General features: G+C 41.6%; 1 protein-coding gene across 1 annotated transcript in view; it reads right to left on the minus strand.

The window, feature by feature from the left end:
• Window positions 1-27,173, minus strand: part of IPO9 (importin 9) — a 1,198,493-nt gene that overhangs the window by 891,053 nt on the left and 280,267 nt on the right. The window contains exons 9-10 of the mRNA XM_044076674.1: window positions 8,312-8,370; window positions 4,812-4,963 (exon numbers count right to left, since the gene is read on the minus strand). Of these exons, the coding sequence (XP_043932609.1) occupies window positions 4,812-4,963; window positions 8,312-8,370 (211 nt within the window). The remainder of the gene's footprint in view (window positions 1-4,811; window positions 4,964-8,311; window positions 8,371-27,173) is intronic.

The raw sequence follows: 27,173 nt of genomic DNA on the forward strand, positions 1-27,173 counted from the left end.
AAAAATATACACACACACACACACACACACACACACACACGTATATGTATAGTACTTAAGTAAAACATACTTACAGAAAGCCCATTCGCTCGCAGTCTTCTGCATTCTCTCACACAGTTTCCTCTGGTTTCATACTGTCACTCTCACAAGCATAACAACCTCTTAACACAAAAATCTGGACAAAGCCAAATATAATGGGGGGGGGGTACAAATCCTAAAAATAAGAACACATTTTAAATATTGCTCCTATAAACTTAGGGAGTTGCTAGAATAAAAGATCTTGTATTACAGTTCTGAAGTACATAAAAGCCTGAAACTCATATGATTGTCATTTTAGTGAATTCACTCTTCACAGACCAGCCACAAAACTTCAGAAAAACAAATTTGAGGAACTGAAAAAAAAAAAGCAAATAAATCTGGACATTGTGAAAATTTAGACATTTGAGATAAATGTACACAAGACCACTCTCACCCTCTCTCGATTTCTCAGTCGCCTCTGCTTTCATACAAGCATTTACTCACACAAGATTGTTCTTACAGAGTGTCTGGTTTCATGCACACATTCACTCACACACGCAAACACTCGTACACGTCCACACACACTTTTTTGTTACACTCGCTAAACAGCAAAAGTGCTGCTTAACGAGTGTAGAGTAATGGCGGCAGTTTTGCAGTCCTAGCTCCACTGCAGCTTGATATGCTGCTGTGAAGTGGCAGACTTTCAGCAGGCATTACTTGTGCACCAACACCCTGCTGGAGAACATTCATTCTCCAATCAGGGTGCTGATGTATCATTTGCCCATTCTCTAATGGCATGTAATGTTAAAATTCTATCAAAAAGTTATGGGACCAAAAAAGGAAAATTTTAGCTTTCAACAGTGAATATTACTTGTAGGCTGGGACCGGATTTTAACTTGTAATAATGACGGTTTACTGGGAGGGGGACTTGAAGGGAGAATCTAACGAGAGGGTAAATTTCCGTAGAAATTTATGAAAATATTTGGTATGGAAGATGTGAATACAGTAGTCGGAACTCTGAGAATTTACATCTCTCAAGGTACAATAATTGGGCTAGACTAGACAAATTACATTTCACAGGAACCATGCACATTTGAGAATTCTATTACACATCCAACAACTATTTCAGATCATGTGCCAATAACAACCAAGACAAAAATGCAGGGGAATGAAGTAAATGAGACAATGGTACTTCCCAACCTACCTGTTGACAGGAATTTAAGGAATGGATAGCGGACATTATTTGGGAGTTATAAGGAGAAGATAGAAGTACTCCAGAAGTTACAGCTAATAAATGGTATAAAATGAAAGTGGAGTTTAAAAACAGAGCAGAAATAAGAGTTAAGAAGCTATAATAATTATTACCTAGAGGGGCTGAAAAAGGTTACAGTATCCCAGAATAAGGGAATCTCACAAAACAAGAGGTGCAACTGCAGAGTGCCAAAGAGAAAATAAGGGAGTACCTAGACAATATGCAGGAGTCTAAAAATATTGCCGTTACACATTTTAATAAAATCTCCAAAGAATAAAAATTACAATGACTTATGCAAAAGGAAGAAAAAAGGTTATTACCAAACTTAGGGTGCCTATAACAAGATAGATAACTACATATCCTGTAGAGGTATTAGAGATAGTTCAGATTACTGCAGAGAATGAAATCAATAAAAACACAAATGGAAATATTTATGCAAGACTTAAATATGCCAAGGATAGAGGTAGATGAAGCTCAACAATTAACATTTAAAATAGAAAACTAGATAAACAGTGATATGTAACCAATATGCAGGAAAGTCCAGGAATAGATGGCATTCTGATGAAAGTTTGGAAGCTAGGAGGGAAAAAAGTGAAAGACGTGGAAGGTTTTAACAGTTGAAGTAAAGGAAGAATTGGCATCCTGGATTTAAAGCTGTAGTGGCTGTAATACATACAGAAGGTAAAACCCATCAGATCCAGCTTCATACACACCCATTTCAATTTTAAATCATGATTAAAGTGTTTACATCTACAAGGGCTAAAAGAATGGCAAAAGTGCTGGCACAATTTATAGACCTGGATCATGTGGTTTTGTAGAGGGGAGGCAAACATTTGACAACATTAATACAACGGTGATCCAGAGGGAAGCAGAATTTAAAATACTGCTGTTGGAGGGTCTTGATGTAGTGGGATTTTATGAGAAGGAGAATGGAAATGCTTCCACACAGACTTGAGGATACAAAAAGGATCAGAGCCAAAAATCCATGTGGGAGGGTTCCTCTCTGGTAAAGTGGGTGAATAGAGGAACCACCCAAGAGCCCTCTTTTCCCTTTACTTGCATTACATTTAGAAACATTGGCAAAGAAAATAATGGACTCAAATTAAAGGATTTAACTGGTACGGTAATCATGAAAAGCTGGATTCGCAGACATTTTTCATCTGATGACACAAGAAAAGGACATATCAGTGCTGTGGAACTTGACGGTTCCAGTTTTTTTTCACGATACAAAATTAATGAAGATAAAACAAAGGCTATTGCTGTAAACTATGTACCCACACATGAAATCATTAAATACCCACATTTGTGGGGAAATTATAAAATTAAGTATTAAGGAGTATGGGTTAAAAAGGAAGCAGTTATGGCAGCTGAGGATATGTGGGAACAGACTAAACAAGATAATACAAAACCTGAGAAACTGGTAGTGATTGCCTATGGATATTCAGATAAAAGTAAAAATGCTTTTTAGTCCCTTTAGTTTTATAAAAAGGTTAGGCATATTTTTATCAAATCAGAGAAATTGTGGATCGTAATTAAGAGTTAAAGGATTTTATCTGGGAAGGAAAGAGGGCAAAACTCAAGTGGGATAAACTGATACTTCCACTAGAACAAGGAGGCTGAGGACTACCTGATTTGAAGGGATATTTTAGAGCTGCACAGTTAAGGCTACTAAAACATAACACAAGCAGAAAGCTACTATTCAACGTGGAGAAAGGATAATGAAGCGGGGGGGGGGGTGCTTGAGAAATGAGGAAAGTGCAATTTTCAATGCATATCCTTAACAGGACAGAGCATTACACTCTAAGTAGTAGAAAGCATATTAAGAACTAAGCCAACATGGGAACAGAGAAAGGAAAATCTGCCAATATGGACAACTGGAATTAGGGGCACAGAGAATAGGCAAGAGGGAGCTGGAATTTACTGAAGGAAGCTGGCAAAAGAACCAAGGTATTGCAAATAGAGGGGGAAAAGTAATTTTTTTTATTTGACATTTGTTGACCAGGTTAGTCTGGCTGAGCTGATTGCCCTTTTTCAGCAGAGACCTGGGGAAAAAAAGCTCCAAGAGTGGGAAGAGACCAAGGATAACATTTGAACTGCATTCTAGAGATTTATTCCCAATCAGGGATTGATAGAATATGAACAAAATGAGACAGAGAGAGAGGGGAATCCTCATTGAAAGACCTGCACTGGTTGAGTTCTTAACTGAATCTAGGAAAAAAAGTAGCTGTTAAAGGAATAATTTAGTAGGGCATATAAAATATTGCACAATAACTATAGAAGAGGAGGTCAGAAAAGACTTGGAAGAGAGATTACATAAGCAATTCACAAAACAATGGAAGGACATATGTATGGTTCCCAGACATGCGAAGTCTAGAAGACTTAAGAAATCTGCTTGTGTCTGCATACATATTTTTATAACCCAAGACTAGAAAGAATTTGTCCTCTGGTAGATAGCAAATGTTGAGGTGTAATGAGGAATAAAGAGGTACCAGGGTGCATATGTTTTCAGAGTGCAATGAGATGGCAGACTAAAAATTCCTCACAGAGTACTCTGTCAGGAATACTGGGCAAGCAAATTACCATAATTAAGGATTTTTTATCTAGGATTTTTAACACCTAGACATAGCAAGGCATTGTTAAATTTAATTCTGGTGGCTGCCACAAAAACAATTACTAGAAAATGGAAAATCAAAGTCTATATCAGCCAAATCTGAAGTAGTTAGTATCATAACTGTGATAAATTGAATCATTAGAAAAGGGTAGGAGAAAATTACACAGGGGAAAATGGAAATTCGGAGAATATATGCAGCAAAAATGTTTTTAAGTTGGCATTAGGTGTAAGAGAAGGCAGAAACTGAACAATTTATGTAATGCTGTACTGTTTTATTGTATAGATTATACATACTTCTCAATATGAACTTGATATTGTTTGACTACTTTTTATAAAAGTAAGTTTTGTCCATGTCACAAGTAGTAATTCACTAAAGCTTTTCTTAAAAATGCGAGATTACTATCAGTAAACAAGGCCAGGCAGTTTCACACTAGTCTTTAGAAAAACTTGTCTTGTTAAAACAAAAACCGTTAAAAGAACTAAGTGAATTAGAACGAATCATCCTCAACTTTGGGCCTTTGTTCCCAAATTATTTTTTTTTTGCTTTACCCAGAATTCTGCAGGGACTAAATTATTTTGCAATGAATTAAGGCTGAAAGAGGTAACAAAACAGTGAACTGGCTTAAGGAGCATAAAAAAGATGTCTAGTTCTCCTCTCCCTGTCTACAACTGTTTTCCAGCAAGCTGTTCCCATTTAAATCCTGAGATCAGTACGAGTATAATCAAACACTACAGCCCTCACACATTCTCAGTGGGTCACAAACCAGTGAGAATCACTTCCTCTCTCTACAAATACAGAACATTACTCTTTACAATGCACAGCTGTCAAATACTGATATTCTGCTACATAAAGAACCCAAAAGTACCTCTCAAGTCTGACAATTAAGACTTCTATAAGCAGCACACTTTCAGTAATGCAGTGAAACTTACCTGTTCTTCTGTGATCTGCATGTACAGTATGATGTAATAGATCAGTTCAGGGAGTGCCTTCTTCACAGTACTTTTAAATTTGTTCTTTTCAAGCAAGGTATGCACAAACTCAAATATGCTGAAAACCAGGTTTTCAAATCCTAGAACCTCTCCTGCAAATAAATGCAAAACAAAGAATCATGCATCAAATCAACAGCATTTTAACAAGAAAATTAATGTTTTAAATAGCCAACGCCTCAGTAGCATCCCTTGGTTGCACATCTTTAATCACATACACAAAAGTAGCAGTCAGCCTAGTGGCATAGACTAATAAAACCATGACAACCCAGGAGACCAGAATTCCATTAGCAGCCTGGGCACCTGACTGTTAGCAGGGGAGATGGGTGCACCTGCCTCTCTCAAACAGACTTCTGGCAAAGGCTGGAACTTGGACAGCTGATGTAGAGCATAAGGAGGTAGTTTAAGATGTGCTGAACCTATATAGCCTGGGCAAAGGAACATGTACAAGATTCTCCTCATAGTCAGCCCGGTCTGAATATCCGCATGTAGAAGGGAAACACAGGGTTACAGGAAGGAAAAAAGTGAGGAAGCAGTACAACAGTCCCAGCCTGCCTCATTTCACTTCCCTAGCCCACTGAGCCTATGCACCGGCAAGGGGCAGACCAATGTTCAGGTGCAGTTCTGGCAGACAGTTGCCCAATGTGGACTACACAGGGGAGTAATCACAAATGGGACTTCTGTAGACAGACAATAGGGGTAAGACTAGGTCTCAACATGTACGGAAATGAGATGCCCTACAATTCACAAAAGTATGTTAACTTATCTGGATGGAACATAAAACTACATCCACATGCAGATAAAGCAGCATACAACGACACTTTCAGAACTAAAGCACTTCACCATAAGCGGTAGGACTACTGCTCATGAATTCCCTCCCCATGCATGAATTTTAGTCATAAAATATCATCCTCACTATGGCAGAACCTTTTGTGCATGTGCATCCTGTGCATGCTACTTTTCATAAGAAACCGTAACTGTTTAGGTATTCTGTCGAGTGAAAACAAGAGTACAAAAATGGTAGAGCTGTGGGGCAAGTTTAGGAGGCACAGAACCACACAAGTGACATCATAAGCATAGCTAGGGTGGGGGTGAAACAGGCAGCCACCTTGGGCACAGGATATCAGGTGGTTTTATCAGTAGATGGCAGTTTCAGCTCTGAGAAAAGGGGATGCCAGAGTAGGGAACAGCATTGGGTACCAGATGAGGGAAAAATGGTTCACACTGCCTACCTTGACCTGGGCAAGGGCATTAACACCCCACTCGGGCATTGTTGACAAACTCAAGAGGCTAGGTGCAAACCTTGCGTCACCTGGTGGATAGCCAACTGACTCACAGACAGGACTCAGGAAGTTAAAATAGAGGAGTCCACCTCTACAAAGAGGCCAGTCACAAGTGGGGTCCCTCACTTATCAGTCCTTAAGACGGCTCCTGAGAAATAAACGCCAAAAAGTAGTCAAGGCCAGTGTCGGTGGTCTCTGGCTGACTAAATTTTCAGATGATTGTGAATTAGGAGCGGTCACTGAATCTCACACTGACAAATGTTCTCCAGGAGGGGCTGACAAACTGGTGTCAGAGCCATGGACTAAAAACTAAATGCAAAACAAATGCATAATCTTATCTTTTGGGAAGTCATCCATTCCTGGCAACTATCCTATTGACAACACACCCCTTAGAGTTGACCCAGTAGTCAGGGACTTGGGGACACAGACAATCTAACTTTGACCATCATGTGCCTACAGTGGTGAGGAAATCATTCTACGTTGTGCAACTTATAGAAAAAGGTATGGCATACATTTCCAAGGAAGTCATAGTTCCACTGTATTCGGCATTTATCAGACCTATCATTGAGTACATATACCCCTTTAGTATGTACCTAACCAGGCATATCCAACAATTGAAACATCCCATAGGAGGTTCCTCACTAAAAGAATACAAGGCACAAGTAAAATGTCCTATGCAGGCCACCTCAAAGCCCTCTCTCTATTCAGTCTCCTACAGAATTTTGAAGGGAGGATCTATAGCTGGTATACATGGCATTGTCAGACCCCACTCTGATGGGCCTTCCTGCATATGCACAAAACAAACAGCACCAGAATTATGGGTTCTAAAGACTCTAACCTTGCCTCTGACAAACAGGCCTGCTGGAGTGATAGGTATGTATCCCAGAGACTACCCCATCTATGGAACAGGATTCCCCATCCATGTGAAGTAGAGTTCCTCCCTAACCCAATTTAACTGCAACTTGGACAATTGGATGGGAAACCAGAAATTCATCCCTGGTTTGGCATCTGTCTCTCTAATGGACACTGGTAACCTGTAAATGGTTTACCCCCCAGGCCAATGCTTACATTTATCAAGGGTTTCAGAACTTGTCAGAGATTTTTGGATGCATGACTAGGCTTAAAAAGGGCCTTGTGGCTGTTAGCTTAAACACCCATGAACCTATGACACAGCTACGGCTCTGAACACTATTACACAATGCCATGAACTTAAATGTTACAATGTCACTTGTACCTGCAGTACTCTGCTGCAAGACATTTTTAAGAACCTCCCTCTTCTGTGTTTTCTACCCAAACACATCTTACAAGGTAATCTGCTCTTAGAAAAAAAGGGGACCCACCAGACAGGAATTACTATGCAATACCTGCAACAGAATGGGAGAAAGCACCTAGAAAGTAGGCAAGGGATGACCACAACAGGTCAAGTTGTGGAAAAGGAACAGGAACCATGGGCACCTCGGTTTGCACACAGACCAAGAAAATGAGGCTAAGGAACTCTGAATCCTCAAATTTCACAAATTGCTCCACTTCAGAGCCAGAACAGATTTATTAAAGCAAAATATCATTTTTTGGATAGCAACTTTTTCAAAGCAGTGCAGTTAGAAGCCATTTTGCACACACACAACAGCAATAAATTCCAATCAAGTTCATACCATTACATTTCAAGGGAAGCTACGTAGTTAATGATAATGGTCCACTGTTTCAACTTTCCCTTAGTGGTTTGCTTGAAAGCTCTTAAGTGGCCACATGCTAACTGCAACCACACAAAGTGCAGTCTAAAATATATGCACTGCACTATTTCCGGACTACATTATCTTACTCAAGGGGCCCCTCTGAAGATCATAAAATCACCACTTTCAAAAGGAATACTAGCAAAGCCAGAGGTTTAAGCATTACACCACAATGCCTGGTGTCCTTTCTTTACTTAGACGTTACTATAATTTTATCTAGGCTACACGTGAGCCACATGAATTTTACACTTCAAAATTCCACAAGTCAACCATTCAGAGTATTTTAACATGGTTAACTTTAATCTCAAGTCTTCCTAAACACTACAAACTGTCTGCAAAGCAAACAAAACTGCGGTCCCCAACTGTGTGCCCATGGCCTTTAATGCTGCAACACCAGACCTTACTTTATTTGATCATATTACTAACTTACCATCAGAATCCACGGGATCATCTACATCTTCTGTGTAATTCACTTCTGTTCTGACATAGGTAACATGCGTTAAGGACATAACACAGCAAAGTTAGTCACTTAAAACCTCATCGCTATGGCCTGGCTAACAGAGGAGGGGAAGGAGTTTCTTTTGAAACAATGCAGAGTTCTGTATCTTATTGTCCTTCACTACTACAATGAAAAAGTTGTTCCTGAAACTACAATATATCATGTAAGCGTACACAGTTAATACAAAGCTTCTTTTCACTTGAGAACAACCAACATATTTGCCTCTGCAAAAATGCTACTAAACATCTACAAAATTTTCCTGCAAGCATCCCTAAATTAGTGGGTCCCATTTTCATTTAAAAATCTAGTCGTGCAATTTTTTTATAACATGCGTGAAAGTGTAACTGTATGTTGATATGCACATTAAAACACTTGCAATAATTATATCTGCTGCAAAGTTGCCTAACAAAAGGATTTCTCTTTTGAAAATGTCAAACAGGTTTTCAAATGTACTGTCATAGCATATTTATGGGTTCTGCAGAAATTATTAAAATCAACCCAACTAAAAATGATTTCTAATTTGCACTGTGTTAAAATACAATAGGACAAAAACAGGGAACTAGAGAAATGAAGTTATGCAGTCACCATAGCTTTCTGTGTTGTCCATTTTCATTCAACATATGGGTTCAGATCTGATCCTCTGATCAGATTCAGCTACCATTCTACAGCTCATGGAAGCCACAAACTCTTGAGCTCCTTCCTTACTCAATGTTATAGTTGCTCTCCTTCTCCAGATCTTGTTTGTAGCCCCCCAAAGTAAAAATATAAGTATATGCATATACTATAATCACTTTCTGGAGCTCAAATAAAGGAAACTTGGCTCCTGAGCATTCTCCCGCTATTCCAGAAGTCAAAGAAACATGGATGGAGATAGGGAAGAGGAGCCGAAGAATGAAAATGAACAGATGGAACATTATGGTTAGTATACAAATTTTTATCAGTCAATTTTCATTCATTCCTCAACATATGGGACAATCCACAGTTACCCGAATCCCAAGTGGACTCTAAGGAAGGATATTCCCAGAGTACCGGAGAGCTTATTGCTGCTCTTCCCCTCGAAACCAGATCTAGTTTGTATGAGGGTTAGCCCAGGCTGCGGCTGAAGAAATATCCATGGAAGTTCTGGCTGGGAAAGCTGATGAGGTTGCCCATAGATTCTGTTGAATGGGCCTTTAAGGGTTTAGACAGGACCAGCCCCAACTCGTTATACACAAATTAAATACATTCACCCACTTTGCTAAAGTTACCTTTGAAACTGGATGGCCCGATTTGGTTTCAGAAAAGGACAAACAAATCAGATTTCCTAATTTTTTTTTTTTCAGTTATGTGCACAAACGCAGCTGTGAACGTCCAATAAATGTAACGCGTATTTGCCTTTGTTAGAGAAATATGGAAAGAATACAGGGAGATTAATGGGTTGGTTAATATTAGACCCTGACACCACCGAAGGGAGGGAGGGTTGGTTCCTTCTTTAAGATACCCTATCCTTGAGAAAGATCAAGTAAGGAGGCTTAGCAGATGTTACGGCTGAGAGAGTCTTCCAAGTCAAGGCCAATAAGGGGCAATGAGGATGACTCTGCTTTTCAAACAAGCTGCTTTCTGCAGAAATTTTGGAAGTAACTGAGTCGGAGGGCAATCAGAGGAGACCTGGGGGGGGGCCCCAATCCTGATGGAGAGCGCCTCTCGGTGACTATCCCAGTAAGGGAAATTAGGGCAAAGAACCTGCCGCATTTGTTGGGGGGGGGGGGAATAAGTCACAGTATGGCTGGCCCCATTGGCGGAATATAATTTGTCACTTCTGTGTTGAGAGACCACTCATGAGGCAATATAGAACTACTCAAACTTGTCTATCACATTGGATTTCCCTGGTATATGCGCTGCTGTCAGAAATCGGTTGGAAGATGTCACCCACTGCCACACACTCAGGGCTTCTCGACAAGGGGCACATCTGATTCCTCCTTGTTTGCCAATGTACTATATTACAGACAGTCAGTTTGAATAGCAATCATTACTGGAAGGGATTCTTGAACGCCTGCAACGCTACGAGTACTGCTCTCATTTCTAGCACACTGATATGCAAGTTGGCTTCTTTGGGGGACCACGTGCCTTGAACAGTCTTCCAAGAAATGCCCCCTCCCCAACCCAATCTGGGAAGCAACCATTGTCACTATGGTCTTGGACAGAGCAAACACGAATGGATTACCTTGTAATATTTGATCCGAGTGTACTTTTTGCAGGCCTAAATTATGCTGATTTTGGTGGGCACAGGTTAATGTAAAATGGACCTCTGGGTTGCCAGCATCCACTAGAGGATTCTTGTACATTATCTTGCTAGTGGAGGTAGCACAATTGCTGCAGACATCAATCCCAGGATCTGAATACCTTTCGGGATGGAAAATATTGATTTCCCGAGTATCCTTCTCGTTTGAATATGAATGGTTTGAACCCCTGGTAATGAGAGAGTCTCCATCATTGACATAGCGTTGAAATGGGCTCCTATGAACTCTAGAGACCGAGAAGGTTGAAGGCAACATTTCTTGTAGTTTATTGTGATACCCAGATTGGAACAAGTCTGGAGCACAGTCTCGAGCTTTAATCAGTAGATGCTTGGTCGAGGCAGTAAGGAGCCAGTCATCTAGGTATGGAAACACTGAATCCCTACAGTCCAAAGTGAGCAGTTACCACTGCCATGCATTTGGTAAAACACCCTAGGGATTGTGGTGAGACCAAAGGGCAGTCTGAACTGGTAGTGACTGGCTCCTAGCCAGAAGCATAGGCATCTTCTTGACAGTCTGTTCATTTTTATGTGATAGTGCATATCCTGGAGATTTAGAGAGAACATCCAGTCATCCTTATGCAGAAAGGCAAAATGGACTGAATCGTGTCCATCCAGAACTTGGTATGCTGAACTAACTTCATAACATGGAAAGCCAAGATTGGTCTCCAGTCTCCTGCTTTCTTTGGCACTAACAAGAATCTCAAGTTCCGGATCCTTTTGGGTTTGGTGGACCTCTTGGATGACTAACACCTTCTGCATTTCCAAAGCTGCTGTTTTCCTCACACTGGGTGGAACGTCAGGAATTTTGTTCAGTAGAAGCACTGGTGGGGAAATGGGAATTTTACAGTCCCAGGAAAGAATCCTCTTCTCCCAAGTATATTTTATGTTTAGCCAGGCTCTCTGGTGCAGAGATAAGCAACCCTTGACTGCCTCCAGAGCGGGACTATCAGGTCTCCTTTTCAGAGGCACTGATAGGACCTGTCAGGGAAAATCTCTGAACCTTTGGTTCTGCAGGCCTCTTCCGGCTAGTGGGCTGCATCGTCCATTGGAGTTCCCCCTCTGCCTCAAGAACTTTCTCCATATGTATCCTGGAAAGGATACCTGGGATTTCCTGAACTACATCTTTCAATTACTTCACAGATTCCTGGAAAACGTTCTTTGAGAAGTCGAAAAAATGTACACCAACAGCAGACAGTCTTCCTCATCTTTCTCTCAGCTGGAGAGTGTGGACTAACCTTGGGACCAAATAACAAACTTTTGTCAAAAGAAGCACTGACGAAGGAGGACTTAAAAGGCTCTGCAAAAATCACACTGGCGCATCCAGGCTTGCCTCCTAATGACTATACCTGAACCTGCCACTCTTGAGGCTCTTTCAGCTGCATGGGAAATGAGCCTCATAGATGAATGCAAAATGGACTAAATGGTGGTTAACTGTGAAGCAACAGAAGACTGCATCAGCAGTGCTAGTCCCAGACTTTTAAGAGCACCTTGATCAAATCCCTCTGCAATCTGGTGAAGTGTGCCAAGTAGTTCAGGGACTTAACTGTAAAGGTCCCTGATGCATACACACTATTCCCAAATCTGTCCATCACCCTAGACTCACTGTTAGGTGGAATGGACAGACTAACTTTGTTCCAAGTGTTGTTCTTTGGTGGCTGCCACCACAACCATACCATTTACCAATACTCCTTTGTTGCAAAACTCCCTTCGAGTGGTGCCAGGATCCTACCTGGTCTCTTGGAAATCAGCTCTACATAATCAGATTCTTTCCACACCCGCTAAGAGATCAAATCTGAGCTCAGAGAGGAGTTACCCAGGAGATAGATGACCCAGCAACAAAACCCTCCAGAAATACATATTCCTCTTCAGAAGGGTTATGGGAGAAACCACCACCCATTGTTTCAAGATTCCCAAAATGTCTCCAAAGAAGACAGTCACAGTCGGGTGGTGATTTTAGGCACCCTTCCTCAAAATCTATCTTCTGTGACAGACTCCTGGGGGGGAGGGGGGGGGAGGGGGAGTGCCTCCTCTTGCACTTTTTCATAGGAACCTCTTTGGTGGGGTGCTACTGAAAAGTATCAGAAGAGAACTATGCCCTGTGGGGTCATCTGGAGACTTTGGGCTGGCTGCCCCTGTGGAGTAGAATGCTGAGGCTCCCAACAGACATTCGAGAACCATAAGGAAGATCAGAGGGGGGAGGAGCCACTTGATCTCTAAACAAGAAAACTCCTACCACCTTGAAGGTAGAACACTCCGGGAAGAAAAAACACCAGTGCTGAGAAGGCAAGCTTCTGGACCTACAGATCCCTCCAATCAGAAGACACCAACCCCAAGGCAGGAGTCCGAGCAGAGCTATTAAATGCCAAGACTCCTAGGGGGACACGCAGCTCCAATAACTTTGGAGTCTACTCTAACCCACTGGATCAGACAATGAAGTTTTGGCTCAGAGCCCTCCAACTAGGACGCTTTCCGAGCCGGTACACTCAGAGAAGGCTTTGGATCCAAAGATAATGGTATCTTCGGACTCTAAGCAGAAGGTATCTGGATACTCAGATCAGAGGATTCTGAAACCAAAGAACAAATCAGAGTAGGAGCAAACAGAGGCGGGGTCATACTAGTTCAGGCCTCTGGACCCACTGGGGAAGGGGCCAGGAGAATTCCCATCTGAATTGGTGTCAAAAGAAACTTCATTCTAAGTACACCTGCTTCTGAGACACTTCTGGAGGAATAGAAAGAGGCAATGAAGGGAGAATGACTTCTTTCTAGACATGGCAAAGGGAGCAGAGATGGGACTGGATCCAGAGAGGATTAATACCTGGTTCTGGGAGGTGGTTTCAGCTCAGACGGAGTAGGATATGAAGAACTGGACCTAGTGTCCAAAGTGGTAGGATCACACGACTTGTAGCGAGTCCGATCTGAAGACTTTTTTATTCTCTCAAGTCAGAGGTCAGATCCGAAGAGGAGAGCAAAGAACCAGCCTGATTAGAATACAGTTTTTTTGCCTTCTTTTTGTCAGACCTGGAGGGTTTAACTCCAGAAAGATTCTGAAAAGGCAGATGGAATGAGGCCTTTAAGAATCAATTTGTTTTTCTGGTCCATAAGTGCTCTCAGATTAAACAATTTACATACATGACAGTCAGCCTGTAAATGTTCAGGTCCTAAACAATATACACACACAATACATAGGTGTCAGATAGTGTGGTAAATGTGGCCACAAGACTTCTCTTAAAACCCAAAGGTACATCTCCCATGACCCCTCTAGCAATAATACAGCAACTTTAGCAAAACTTGTACACTGAAGTAGGAGTAAAACATTAATAGCAATATAGAAAAATGCTAGAAAGGACTATTACCAACTGCTAAGCAGTAAAGGAAAATATACCAATGGTAACTATAAGAAATGACAGTGTAAGAATAAAAATGAAAAGGGATAACGTTTAGAAAGAAAATTAAACACAGTTTTGAATTAGAAATTAAACTAGAGAGCTGTGGCGACCATGTCTGTTCCCAATGGCAGCAAACAAGACCTGGAGAAGGAGAGGAACTACAGCATTATGGGTAAAGGAGGAGCTTGAGAGTTTGTGGTTTCCATGAACTGTTGAACAGTGGCGGAGTCAGATTACAGGATGGGATCTGAACCCATATTTTGAGGAACAGATGAAAACTGACATCAGATCACATCTTTATTGCAGACAATACAACACAGTGTTATGAATGCCACTTACCAGACAATGTAGATGTGCAAAAGCAGAAATAAATCACAAAACCAAGAAATATAAACAGTATACAAAGCAAAAATCAACTACTAGTAAGCATTGATTTATCTGGAACTACAGACTTCAGACTGGTAAAATCAAACTTTGGAAGACTAAATGCCATAAAGGAAAGTATTATACTTTAAAAAGGACCAACCAATGAAATGCTGAAACATGCATCACTGCCACAAAAAATTAGCACATATATTAAGGTTCTGAATGTCTGACAAATTCAGATGTGATCTGCTTATTTCAACTTCTCCATTCTGCTATATCATTTCAACACAAGTCAGTAAGAAATTATAAAATTAGTCAGTGTCTCAACAAGTGTCACTCTAACCTTTCACACTGGAAGATCAAAAGATAATGGGTTCTTATTCCTACCCTAGCAGCTTAGATGCATTTTCCATTACAAGATAAAGGGATGGCTGCATTCACAAGTGCCCTGTCCTTTTGTCCTTAGTTTGGAACATTAAACTAAGGTCCCATCTAACCCCGCGTTGGTAGGAGCTCAGGACCTATTTAAAAAAGAGTAGGCCAGTGTATTGTCGAATACCACCTCAGGTCTCCCCTGAAGAGAAGCCAGTGGTCAAGTAGGATTAACCTTCTAATCAAAAGGTTAATTACAAAGTATCTAGTTCAGTCTCACTGTACCACAAAAAATAGTGGACACACTGCAAAGCACAGCACCTTCCAATAACTACGTAGGAGCAGCATCCGGACATGTAAATACTAGATATTACAAACATGTTATCAATAAAAATCCAACTGCTTTGATTTGGCCTTCTTTAGTAAGAGTGGCTTCAGAGTTTCTTTGGTTAATGAAATGTAATGAGACTTTCAAGGAGAGGAACACAGCAATTTGGACAGCAAATAGTTATTTTGGATGTGTAGACTCACACCCATCACATTCTGGTCCCAACACATTTGATTCTTCAAATCACACTAAAGCACAAATTTTACTTTTCCTGTTTATAACTAGTTTTTTTTTGTGCTTTTATTTTATAAAAACAAAACATACTTCATCAGGACTTTCAAAAGGACTGACTTGCAATTAGTTTCTAATGTTCCAATGTGTCATTTACTATTTAGTAGCTGGGTAGGTGGACTGGTCTGAGCACCCTTTTCTCAGAGACCCAAAAGTAGATAAACAAAAGTAAGCCTGACTAATTAAGAAATCTACAATCCATAAATAAAAAAAAAATCAAGCCTTTTTTTAAAGGATCTTGAAAAAAGTAAGTTTGTCTTAGACCCTTATGCTTGTTACAGCCTCTTACGTAGAGGAACATTGCAGAGTAAGTAAACAGTAAAACCAAACAAGTATAGTCTGGTGAAACCCACAATATCAGAGATAAAACGTAGTACCACCAGCAGTTTTGGATCCAGGTTCTTCATTATCCCTTTTTTGGAGTGGAGGCAATCTGTGTTAATATTCCACTGTCTATATTGAGATGGCATCATGGCCTTGAGACTTGCAAAGGCACCTTAACCCTTTGGCCATATCCCCTATTTTTACACCCAGGACTGTATAAAAAGGTAGGATTGGATCCTCGATCTCACTTCTGATGGACCATAATGATGTGCAAATTCTCTGGTTGACAAATTGAAAGCCTTTGCTGTCAAAATTGCCATCACTTTGATAGTGCTGTGTCCCTTCCTCTGCTTGTAGGACCATGTCTCCTGGATTCAGAGTTTTCCAGAGTTAACCTCCTTAAAATAATGTACAAAATCCATTGTGAGCACTCAGGAGCCTCAACCTGCTTTGAACAACCCAAGACAGTTCTTCCTTGAAAGAGGGAGTATGAAAATAATTGGGCTGGGTAAGCTGCCTCAATGTGTTTTTCGTGTACTACTATAGCTACTTCACATCTAGACCTACTAGGGGGTACCATCGAGATGAGATACCAAGTAGCCGAGCACTCAAACCTCCCATGGATAGAGGTTCTACAGCAGAGTTATCTGGTTACAAGCAATACGAAGATTACCATCTGAGGGAAAGCCCTTTGAAGCTCCATACTCAGCACTGCCCCCAGGATAGGGACTTTCCTCAAGGGTATTATGTGGGACTAACTGGTTTAGTTAGAAACCAGGATTCTGAAACGCTCCAGTCAACTGCATGACTTTTTTCGGCATCCAAAATTTCTGACAATTAAAAATAAACCCTTTTCCAAAAGGCCAGCAATTTCCAATAAATTGTGTGACAACAGTACATTAAAAAGCAGCACACTTGATAGTTGAATCAATTTAGGATAGCATGGTCACCCCAGCAGTCTGTCCTCTACATTTTTTTTTGGTTAAGTGAAGGCTGGAGCACATGACAGAGTAGTAACCATAACAACTTGATTTTAAAAGATCAGTGTTGCCAGACATTTAGGTCAAGCTATCCACAACTCCCTTTTCCCATTTTACTCATGGGGTTGGAGTGTCATCAACAGTGAATCTAGACCCAAGTGGTACATTGTCTTGTGGCTAGTTCTGCTGCAAATCTAAGTCAATCCTGACCCCAAAACAGCTTGTGCGCTTAGGATGTACAAATCCCTTTTCACACCACACCAGTGTCGAGATTAAAGAATGCAAGCAACCTCTGATCCCCATTTTCCTAACCATTCTCTAAAATAAGAGAACTGCAGGAAAAAGTGAATGTTAAAGAATGAAATATGAACTCAACATGCCATAGGGCAGGCTCCCATGTACGGGGAAAAACAAAAAAAACTTTCTGCAGGGAAAACATCTAAAGGAACTTCTCAATTTTACTTCAACTGGTCCTCTGTAGAGGGTGCACATTTGAGTAGGATTACAAGCAATGGCACACAAGGTAAAACAGAAAGAAAAGATACTGTGAAAACTAGTCTTATCAAAGACTTAAATGATAAAGCAGAGTTCTGATAATGCTCGATAAAAGAATGAAAAAGCAGCCCTGCCTTAAGTGTCTACCATGCACAAATGCTTGAAACCTACACTATAAAGCAACCACCTTCTTACTGGTGAATATTATGCTTCCCTGTAGTGCACTGAAAAAGTAAAATGCAAACGGTCCCCATTTTCTGAGCCAAAAAGAAAACCAACCAAGAAGGGACCAAAGTTTTTCTTTTGTACAGGCAATTTGTGACCCATCATTCAATCTAGTTCATAACACAAAAAGTAAAGCTCATTAAAAGAGTAAAACTCAGACTGGTCTGATGCAACGGCCACCAATAAAAAATCTTCCATCACCCAACCATATTGCCAAGACATTACTAAACAAAAAAAAGCTGAAGATAAAGAAGCCTCTCCACAATGTCTTTCAAGTTTGTCCATGCTGCTACCCTCCATCACAATACACACACACAGTAAAATGCTGACTTTACTAAATGTGTCAAACTCTTGGCTTCCTAAACCACACTAGAATGAGCACAAACTAGAAGTGCACAAAGCTGACATGCTGCTGCAGAATGTTATGTTCCTCTCATCCACCCCTTAATGCAGCACCAAAACAGAGGATGCAATATCTGGGATTGAAAATATTGTTCTGCACTGCAGTTGAAGTATTCCCACCACCAAAGATGCTATCCGTCATTTCTATACAGTGCTCCAGGGTCTAAAGCAAACTAACAGAATATACATTAACAGCTGAAATTTACTTCGACTTTTTCAAATTAGTATGTTATTCTGCGACAACTTTTTTGGGGAGTGGGATTCTTATTTCAACATTCTGCACACCGGGAGGCCATGAATCAAATCAACTAAATGATTTCACAAAAGATTACAACTGTGCAAGTAAAAAAAAAATCAACAGCAAACGAGATGATAAAGCCAACTCTGCTGACATACTAAAACAAAAAAGTGAAAAACCATGTTCAGCTAAATGCTTGAGCAAATGATGCAGCTAGTGGCAGAAAAATTATGTAGCATCTCCTATTCACATATCCTCTGAAGGAGAGTTGGAGATGACAGGCTGAGATAAGAGACATTTTAAGCAGTCCTGGTGTAATGGACATTAGCAGCATCTCTACATAAGGGGGTGTAAAGCTCCCAGGGTGTAAAGCTCCCAGACCATACATAAACAAACACTGGTATACAAAAAACATTCCAGCACAGAACGGGAACTCTCCACATTATTTACAATCCTTGCCTGGGCATCTACTAACAAAAAATGAAACCATCACACTGGGGACATAAATATCAACTGGCTAGACATATCCCCCACACCAGTCTAACTGCAAAATCAAGCTATATAAAGTTCACCCAGCTAGTTAACACCATAACCAGGCCTAATAAAATTAATACTAATGGCTCAATCCTAGATAGGATTTTAGTGTCCGATCCAAATAGGATCACATCCGCTGGTACACTCTCTAATAGTATATGTGACCACTTACCGGCCTTTACACGTGAATGTACCACAACAATTAATCAGCACAGGGTTACCAGAGATGAATCCCAGTTCTGTCCATCTAGCTTTAACCAAAGGTTGCTTAGCATCAACTGGGATGCACTAAAACCACATCCCCCTTGAGGCAGCCGAGTTCTCCAACTCAACCTTCCTCAGCATACTATACAATCTTGCCCCCCTCCCTTACACAAAAAATAGTAAAGACCAACCGTGCCAGTTAAGTAACAAGCTCCACTAAGGATCTCATGAAATGCAGGGACAAATCATGGAAAATGACAACAAAAACCCATCTGACCGTGCTCAATACAAACAGCTCCGAAACCAGGTTAAGCACCTAGTACTACAAAACAAAAAGAACGCTACCTTACATTAAAAAAAAAAAACACCACAAGCAAAACCCAAACAAATTCTGGAGCTCTCAACTCTACTAAACCCAGGCTCTAATAATAATCCTTACTACTCCACAGCTAACACCAATATAACCCCTATTCCCAACTTTACTCTGTCGCCTATACTCACCTAGACTATTAAAAATTGCTTCTAAAACTCAAACCATGCACAACTGCCGCTGGCAATATACCTGCCAAATACCTCCAAATCACAGCCAACTCAATTACTTACCCCATAGGAATACTTCTCAACAGATCTATCCAATAATGCTATATGCCCATCACCTGGAAAAAGTTGTATCCTCCCTCTACACAAGGGAGGTCCCCAACACAGACCTCACCAACTTCTGCTCCATTGCTATACTATCACTCATCTCTAAGATTCTGGAAAAATAAATTCAATGTCACCATCTGACTTACAACCACACCCTCTCCCCCACCAAACACAGATTTAGGCCAGGACATAGTACCACCACTGCCCTCATATCCTTCATGGGCACCATCAAGCCTGTGACGCTGGTAAAATTGTATCCACCATTTTTTGATCTTTCTAAAGCTTTTGATACTACATCCCACTCTCTCCTAACAAAAAACTAACAATGGTACCTCACCTCAAACTCTAAAATGGTTCACTAATTACACCTTGCTAACAGGCAACAATTAACTAAATGGCAGAATTCTTACTCCCCTTTCCTAACCACCACCACTGGTGTTAGTCAAGGCTTCATTTTAGTCCCACTTCTGTTCAGCAGATTTATCAATAACTTCCACACCACACACTCTCAAGGCTCAGTCATCCAGTAAGCAGATGACTATCATTTGCGCTGCAAACTCCTACTTCAGAACTACACCAACTCGCCAAAAATGCTCTCACCTCCACCGAAATTTAGAGGTCTAATAATCATCTTGTCCTGAACCCCAGCAAAACCAAACTAGTAATCGTTGCCCCCAGTAAGTCCACATCCCTACCAAAACAGAATTTCACCAATCCCTAACTGGTACCACCAACATTGTACCTAGCACAAAACTCCTAGCTGTCATCACAGACGAAAAACTCCCATTCGGCCTGCACATCCGGTCCAGTGTCAAAAAGACATTAAATGCTTGGCACTCTCTACAGACAAACATCTACTCAGTGCATCAGCCCGACTTTCTCTTGCCACCTCTTTTCCATTAACCTCTCTTATACGGTGCCCCCTCCTCACCAACATTCAAGTCCTCTGCAAGTCCAAACTAGTCATGCTACATCAAAAATGCTAAGTTTGTAACCAATGCATCCTACTCATCCCACCACTGCTTATCATTACGCAACCTAAAATGGCTTGAACTCCAACTATCTCACCTTTATCCAACTAACTACAGCTCACCAACTCATTCATAATCCAGGCATGTGCCCTGCTCTGTCTTCTATACTTACTTTATACCATCCAAACAGACCACTCCGATCCAACAACCAACTGCTCGTAAATGTAGAAAAACCCAAACTTTTGGCTAGCCAGATGCTTTACTCCTTTCCCATCACAAAACTTTGGAACTCCCTCCCCCCAACACTTAAATCCAGCAGCTCAGTAACCCTCCAAAACATCTCTGAAATAACACCTCTCCTCATCTTGGCTGAGCACATGTGGTAACACCGCATCTCATATAACCTAATTTCAACCATCACAACTATTCCCACCCCCACTCTACTACTCTGGTATCCTCCTTTCACATCCACCTGTCTTACTCCACCTCTCCTTCCTGTCCACTTCCTTCTCCTAACTCTCATTGCCCTACCACTGATCCCTCCTGCTTCCTTCTCCTAACCCTTACAGACCTACCACTGAACCAAGTGAGACATTCAGGTACTCTCGCAGCCTACCTTAATATCATACCACCACTTATATCTGCAACAATATCCACAGACTTTGCAGATTCTTGCAACAGGACTCCCAGCATATCACTCTGCTATTATACCTCATAAACATGTGAAAAGTTTAAGTACCTAGTCTCTAATTACTATATCTGCTTTGCACCCACTGCATGAAGCATCCTATGCAAATTTTGCTAGCTGAAAACTACTCATGGAATATTTTCATGTATATACTCTGTACTGCTTGTATAATATCTTTGATTTGAGAATTACTTATGTACCTTATTTTTCACCAGCTGTATAAGCTGCCAATATATACTAAATGTCTTTAGCGTAAATTCTGTATTGTATGTGAAATGTCTTGTATGTGGAACCTCTCTCCCTGGGACTCCACTGAAAACAGGCACTTGTAGCCCAGCTGAACCATCCCAGTAAAACAAATGCAAAAGTGAGCGTGCACACAAATTTACAGCCCTACCTTTATGTAACCCTGGTCACTCAATGGTCTTGTCATTCTCATACAGTTTACTTCAGCAAGAGAGTGTAGGAGGCACTGGCAACTCACTAGCATGCCTAAAAATGGATTTTGAGGCCCATTTGCAATGTCTAGGTGGACTCATGAGGGACACTACATGACTCAAAGCAAAAACTAGTAGCAAGCCCTGAACTGCAAATTGAGATGGAAGAAAAAGAAGGAAAAAAAAAGACTTTAAACCCTCAGGAAAGGGGACATCTTCACCAAATGGGAGAATATTTTCCATCTGGCTTTGCACATGGCCTGCATGAAACACTTTCTACTTCCATACAACCAAGACCAGGAAGGATAAATCAAGTGGTTGACCATCACTGCATTAGCTCTAAGCAGACTTTCCACAGCTTTTTAGCTCACAGCTGTCAAGTGAAAATTAAGGATCCAAAACAATGCAGTTCTGAAGACAATGTACTATGTGCAGTTATTCAGAGGACTGTCCCTAAAGATGACATGACGAAGGAGGCTAGCATTTTACAAATCTTAATTAATGACCAAACCTGCTGATGCAAGTTTATGTAACAGCCCTGCTGTAAAAGTAACTAGGTGGTACATTTGAAAAATAAAACTTCTAGAGAAACAAGAATACTACTCCGAACATCCAGCAAGCTCTCAGGCTACCAGGGAAACAACTGCTGTGCACATCTACATGACATAATATTTAACCTTACTAGATAAACATACTTTGCTATTAAAAGGTGTGGAATGACCAAGTTTTGAAGTTGTAAAAGTGCAAGCTTCAGTTCTCACTCAGATGCTGCAATTTTCTTACAACTGTGGCAGAGTACACATTTTTATCAAACTAGGTTTGGATCTCAGCACAGATTTGAAGTCACAGCCTTGCTAGTAAATAAGGCATCCATGGTCACTCCAAGGGGAAAACAGGTGAAGTACAGTTGTGCAAGTAAATTTACCATAATAGTAGGTATTCAAATGATCACAGCTGAGGAAAGCTTAGCTGTGAGTTGTATCCTGCCAAGGATAACAACCAACCAGCTTTGAAAGCTTTAGGGCACCTTGCACAGGAGCAAACTGTCACACAACTCAATCTAAGCTGACAAAAAAAAAAAATCAAGCACTAAGCCCTTCAGAGCTTTCCTGCCAAGACAGGGAGGTTGAGCCCTGAAAGAACAATGATAAAAAAAATGGACACCCTGACATCATCACACCAAAAAACATGGGGGAATGGAGGAAGGAAGTGGCTATCGCAGCAGTGATCATTCGAACATCTACTGTTCATAGGTGTGTAGTAGGCTAATGGCCCTGGAGCCTTTACAAGCCTAGCCCATAGGATACCCTGGTATCGTGCCACCTGACCCTAGTTCCAAGTGCCTCTAAGTAGAGCCACTGGAGTGACCCCTAGGGTGAATTTTCTATTTCCCATCCACCTATCAAGATTCCTCTTGAAGGAAGGCCAGTGAGGTGCTCTGTTTGACATGTATGGGAAGTCTATTCCATAGTATGGGGCAGTCTCTGGCTTATGAACCTGTCCCTCCAGCACGTTCTGTTGCTTGTGGTAATGAGGTTGAGGTCTCTGGAGCGTGTGGTACAGAGGGATTGGGATTTCTTTAGATGTTACATTTCTAACAGAGATGGGTCAGACATGGCTTTGTAAGTCAGAGATCACCTCCAAGTAGGAAATAAGAGACAGAGAAAAGTTTTTTTGAGTCTGTCCATATAGGGCAAGTGTTTAAGGCCTAGGATCCTCTTTGTGAGGTACTTTTGCAGCTTCTCCAGTTGTTGCAGGCGTCTAGTGAGGTACATGCCAAATGGGGCATTGTACTCTATGACTGGCCTAATGAGGGAAGAGTAGAGGGAGACGATGACCTCTTTTCCTCAATGCAAAACCCTTAGTAATGAGATGTGCCACACAGGATTTTGACCACAGTGGCAATGTGGTGGTCAAAAGAGAGGTTGCCATCAACCCGTGTTCCCCAGATCTCTTATAACTCCTTCTGTGTTTAGTGGACTAACATCAATGGGGTAATTCATGGGAACTGGGTTTTTCCCAAAGGGGATGACAATATTTTTTGGCACTGAACTTAAGGCCATGGTTCTAATAGCAGTTGGTCTCAGTGAGGCCTTTCTGTAGGATGTCATCATGACTTGGGCTGTTAATGGCTCCCAACTTGCAATCATCTGCTAACTTTGCCAGCCAGAGTCCCTTCGTGCTGGCCTGGACTGCTGAGAAGTACATACCAAACAGGAGAGGACCCAGGATTGATCCTTGTGGGACTCAACTCGTGACTGGTCGGCAGTTTGACTGAGTCAGCTACTTTCACACTGTGGGTTTTGTGAGCCAGTTTGCAACCCACCTAGTGATACAGGGGTTTATTCCTAGTTTGAGTTTTTCTATGATTCCTGAGTGGGGAATGGTATCAGAGGACATGGCTATATCAAGGTACTCTGTATGAACCACCTTTACTTCATCCACAGCTCTGGTAACTGACTCAAAGAAGTTGACCAAGTTGAGCAGGCATGATCTACCCTTCACAAAACCAAACTGTCGGATCCAGAGATTGGCGATTTTCTATATCCTTGTTTATTATGTTCATGTTGACGCGTTCCATAGCTTTGCATATCAGACTTGTCAGGCTAATGGGGCGACAGTTCCCAGGGTCTGTAGTTGCTCCTCCTTTGCGGAGAGGGATGACTGTAGCAGTGCACCATTTGGTAGGGACAAAGCCTGAGGTGAGGCTGTGATTGAACAGGGCACACAGGTGAGCTGCCTCTTCACTCTGTAGTTCATGCAGAATACAGCCAGGGATACTGTCAGGCCCCATAAAAGCTGTATTCTTTGCCTTTGACAGTGGAGCAGTAATACTGTGTGCGTGGCAGTCTACTGGTATTGTTATTGGTTCTTTGGGGGGGTAAAGTTGGCACTGAATCTACTGGCCAGTATATTGGCTATATCTGTTGGCTCGGTATAGGAGGTACCACTGTGCAGGAGCTCAGAGCAAATCTGGGTATTGCCATGGAAATTCTTTACATAAGTAAAGGCAGCCTTGTGGTGGTCTAATTTTGTTGAGGCTGATAAGGGAGTTTTTCCATTCTTTGGACTTCACCTTATTCCGCATCAGTTTCCTCCTTCGGTTGTAGAGTTTATGACAGGGGACCATCAGATTGGCTTCCTTTTTCTTTTTTGGAGGAGAGCGTCTTGGTTCTATTGGGTATGGAGAGATCCATGCATTTGTGTATGTGTTTGCACTACAGTGAATTGGTGTATGATTCAGCAGTCATGCAACTATTCACCATGTGTATAGGTGCCGTGAAGTTAACCACCTCTGTTTTTAGGAGCCCAATGTTAGCTTTGGAATAGTTTTTCATGGTGGTTACCTTTATGGGGGGAGGGGGCAGGAAAGGTGCGGATTTCCAAGATGATTAGTTTGTAGTCGGATCTAATCAGGGAGGAGCTGACTATTGATGTAGAGCAACAGTCGTCCACGTTGGTAATGACCAGGTCAAGGAGGTTGCTACCTCTAGTGGGGGTAAGGAGGAGCTGGTCCAAGGCATTGGAATTAATGAATCCCAAGAAACGTTGGGCAAGTGTATTGGTACAAAAGTAATTTTCCCAGTTAATGGAGGAGTAGTTGAAGTCATCCAGTATGAGTGTTGGGTTGGACCTAATATTCTCCAGGGTGCTTAGGAATGCAAAGTGAGAGTCTTGTGATATGGTTGGGGACCTATAGAAAGCTACAACCTGAATCACTGTCTCACCCAATGTTAGCTGCACCTCAAGTATCTGATGCATTATGTTGGGCTACTAGTCTGGAGCTGTGTGCATCCTTTATGAATATGGAAACACCACCACCTTTGGAGCTTCGGTCCAAGTTCTGGGGCCGATAGGTGTGGAATGAGTTATAGCCTGGTAGTGCTTTTCTGCTGCTTTGATCCAGGTCTCTGTTACATCACAAATGGTCTATGTTCTCCATTTTAAGGAGTGCTTAGAGCGAGTGCATTTTTGAGATCAACTACTAGCATTGAGCAACATGACCCTCAGACTGCACTTGTTTGTAGCCGTTACAGTGGCAATTTGGTCTTTGGAACACCACCTAAAAAAGGCACTATAGAGGTGGAAAGAGCCTTGGACAGTATCCAGAAGCACAGGGGTGACAGATGCAAGCCATCTCTGGCAAAGTATCGAGGTTTATCATGTCATCCTAGGCAGAAAGATACTGGATACCCTTAAAATAACACCAGAAACTTAGCCAATTGTTGAAATCAATCACTTTCTGCGTGTACTGTGGTTTAATTCTGGGTGATGATAGGATTCTGCTCAGGGCTTGGGTCGTAACTGCCTGGGCTACACAATCCAAGAGCTCCTCCGTGTCTCTATGTAGTCCAGGGTGGTATGTCTCAGGTAATTCACACCCACATGCACAATGACAAGAGTTATATTTGTACCTGTTGAGGAACCAGAGTGCATACGTTGTATGGCGGATGCTGGCAGCTGACTGTTACCTTCTCCTTATTCAATCTAGTGAGTGGGACATCAGCGTGCCTCACTATCGTGTCACCTATGACTAGTATGTTGGGCATGCTGTTTTTCCTTAGGGGCTTTGGTTGAATTACACAATGTTTAGGAGATGTGTGTCTCGTGATTAGTGTTGTGGGGGTAGTGTGTGTTTCGGCCTTAGAGGCCTCTGCTGTTTGGGTAGATTTTTACTGAGAGCCTCCGCGAAGGTAAGTGTGCAGTTTGTGGTTTTATGTGAAGGCAGTGCTGGTGTGTGTTCTGGAGGGCTTGTGTTCCATGTGGTGTGGTGCAAGTGTTTACCTTCTCTTGACCCACGTGGCTTCCAATCTGGATATACAAGTGCATCTCTTGCAAGTCCGAGTGTTGGGAGGTAAGAGGAGAGGGTTGTCTGTGTACATGAGGCACTTAGTTGCTACATTGCCTCATGATGCCCAAGTTCACCAGGTTAATAGGAGAAAGTACAGAGAAATGACCTTTAGACATGCCTGGAGGGGTGGGCATCAAGTACTGGAGCAGTTTCCTTGTAGAACATTTAGGGCTGGTAGCACTTGTGTTTTACAATAATTGCTACAAGAAGTCTGGTATGGTAAAGTGCTAGACTAATAAGCTAAAGTGCAGGAGAGGAGTGAACTAGCAGATCCAAGGGAAAAAAATAAGAGCAGACTTTGGCACCTCAGCTTACAAACAGTTCTGGATACAGCAAATCTGTATCTAGACTAGTTACAGAAAAGGCAGGAAATAAGCATAAACGTGGGTTTTATTTCAGCCAGAAAGTTAAAAGATGGAAAAACTGCCCAAACAGCTAATAAACTACTTATTCTGGGCCAGAAACCACTCCTCTTGTGGTAGATAGGCTGCCTAGTGCTTACCACTCCCACTGATTAGCTAGGCGGCTTACCTATCAGCTTACACAACTTATGTTCATCACACTAATCACTGCAGCAGCTAAAGCAGTATGATTAGCTTACCCTAGTTTACATTTAGAGGTGGAAAGGGGAGTCCAGCAGACCCTGGAGAATGATCCTTCCAAAGCCAGATCTAGACCAAGAAGGAATGGAGCTTTATAGTGCTTTACAAAAGTACAAATGGCCAAACTGAAGTTTTTAAAATACTACTAGAATCCAATCTTTTCCAAAAAGCAATA

This window comes from Protopterus annectens, chromosome 7.part0, assembly GCF_019279795.1.
Source record: "Protopterus annectens isolate FY-2018-M chromosome 7.part0, PAN1.0, whole genome shotgun sequence".
NCBI classification, from domain to species: Eukaryota; Metazoa; Chordata; order Ceratodontiformes; family Protopteridae; genus Protopterus; species Protopterus annectens.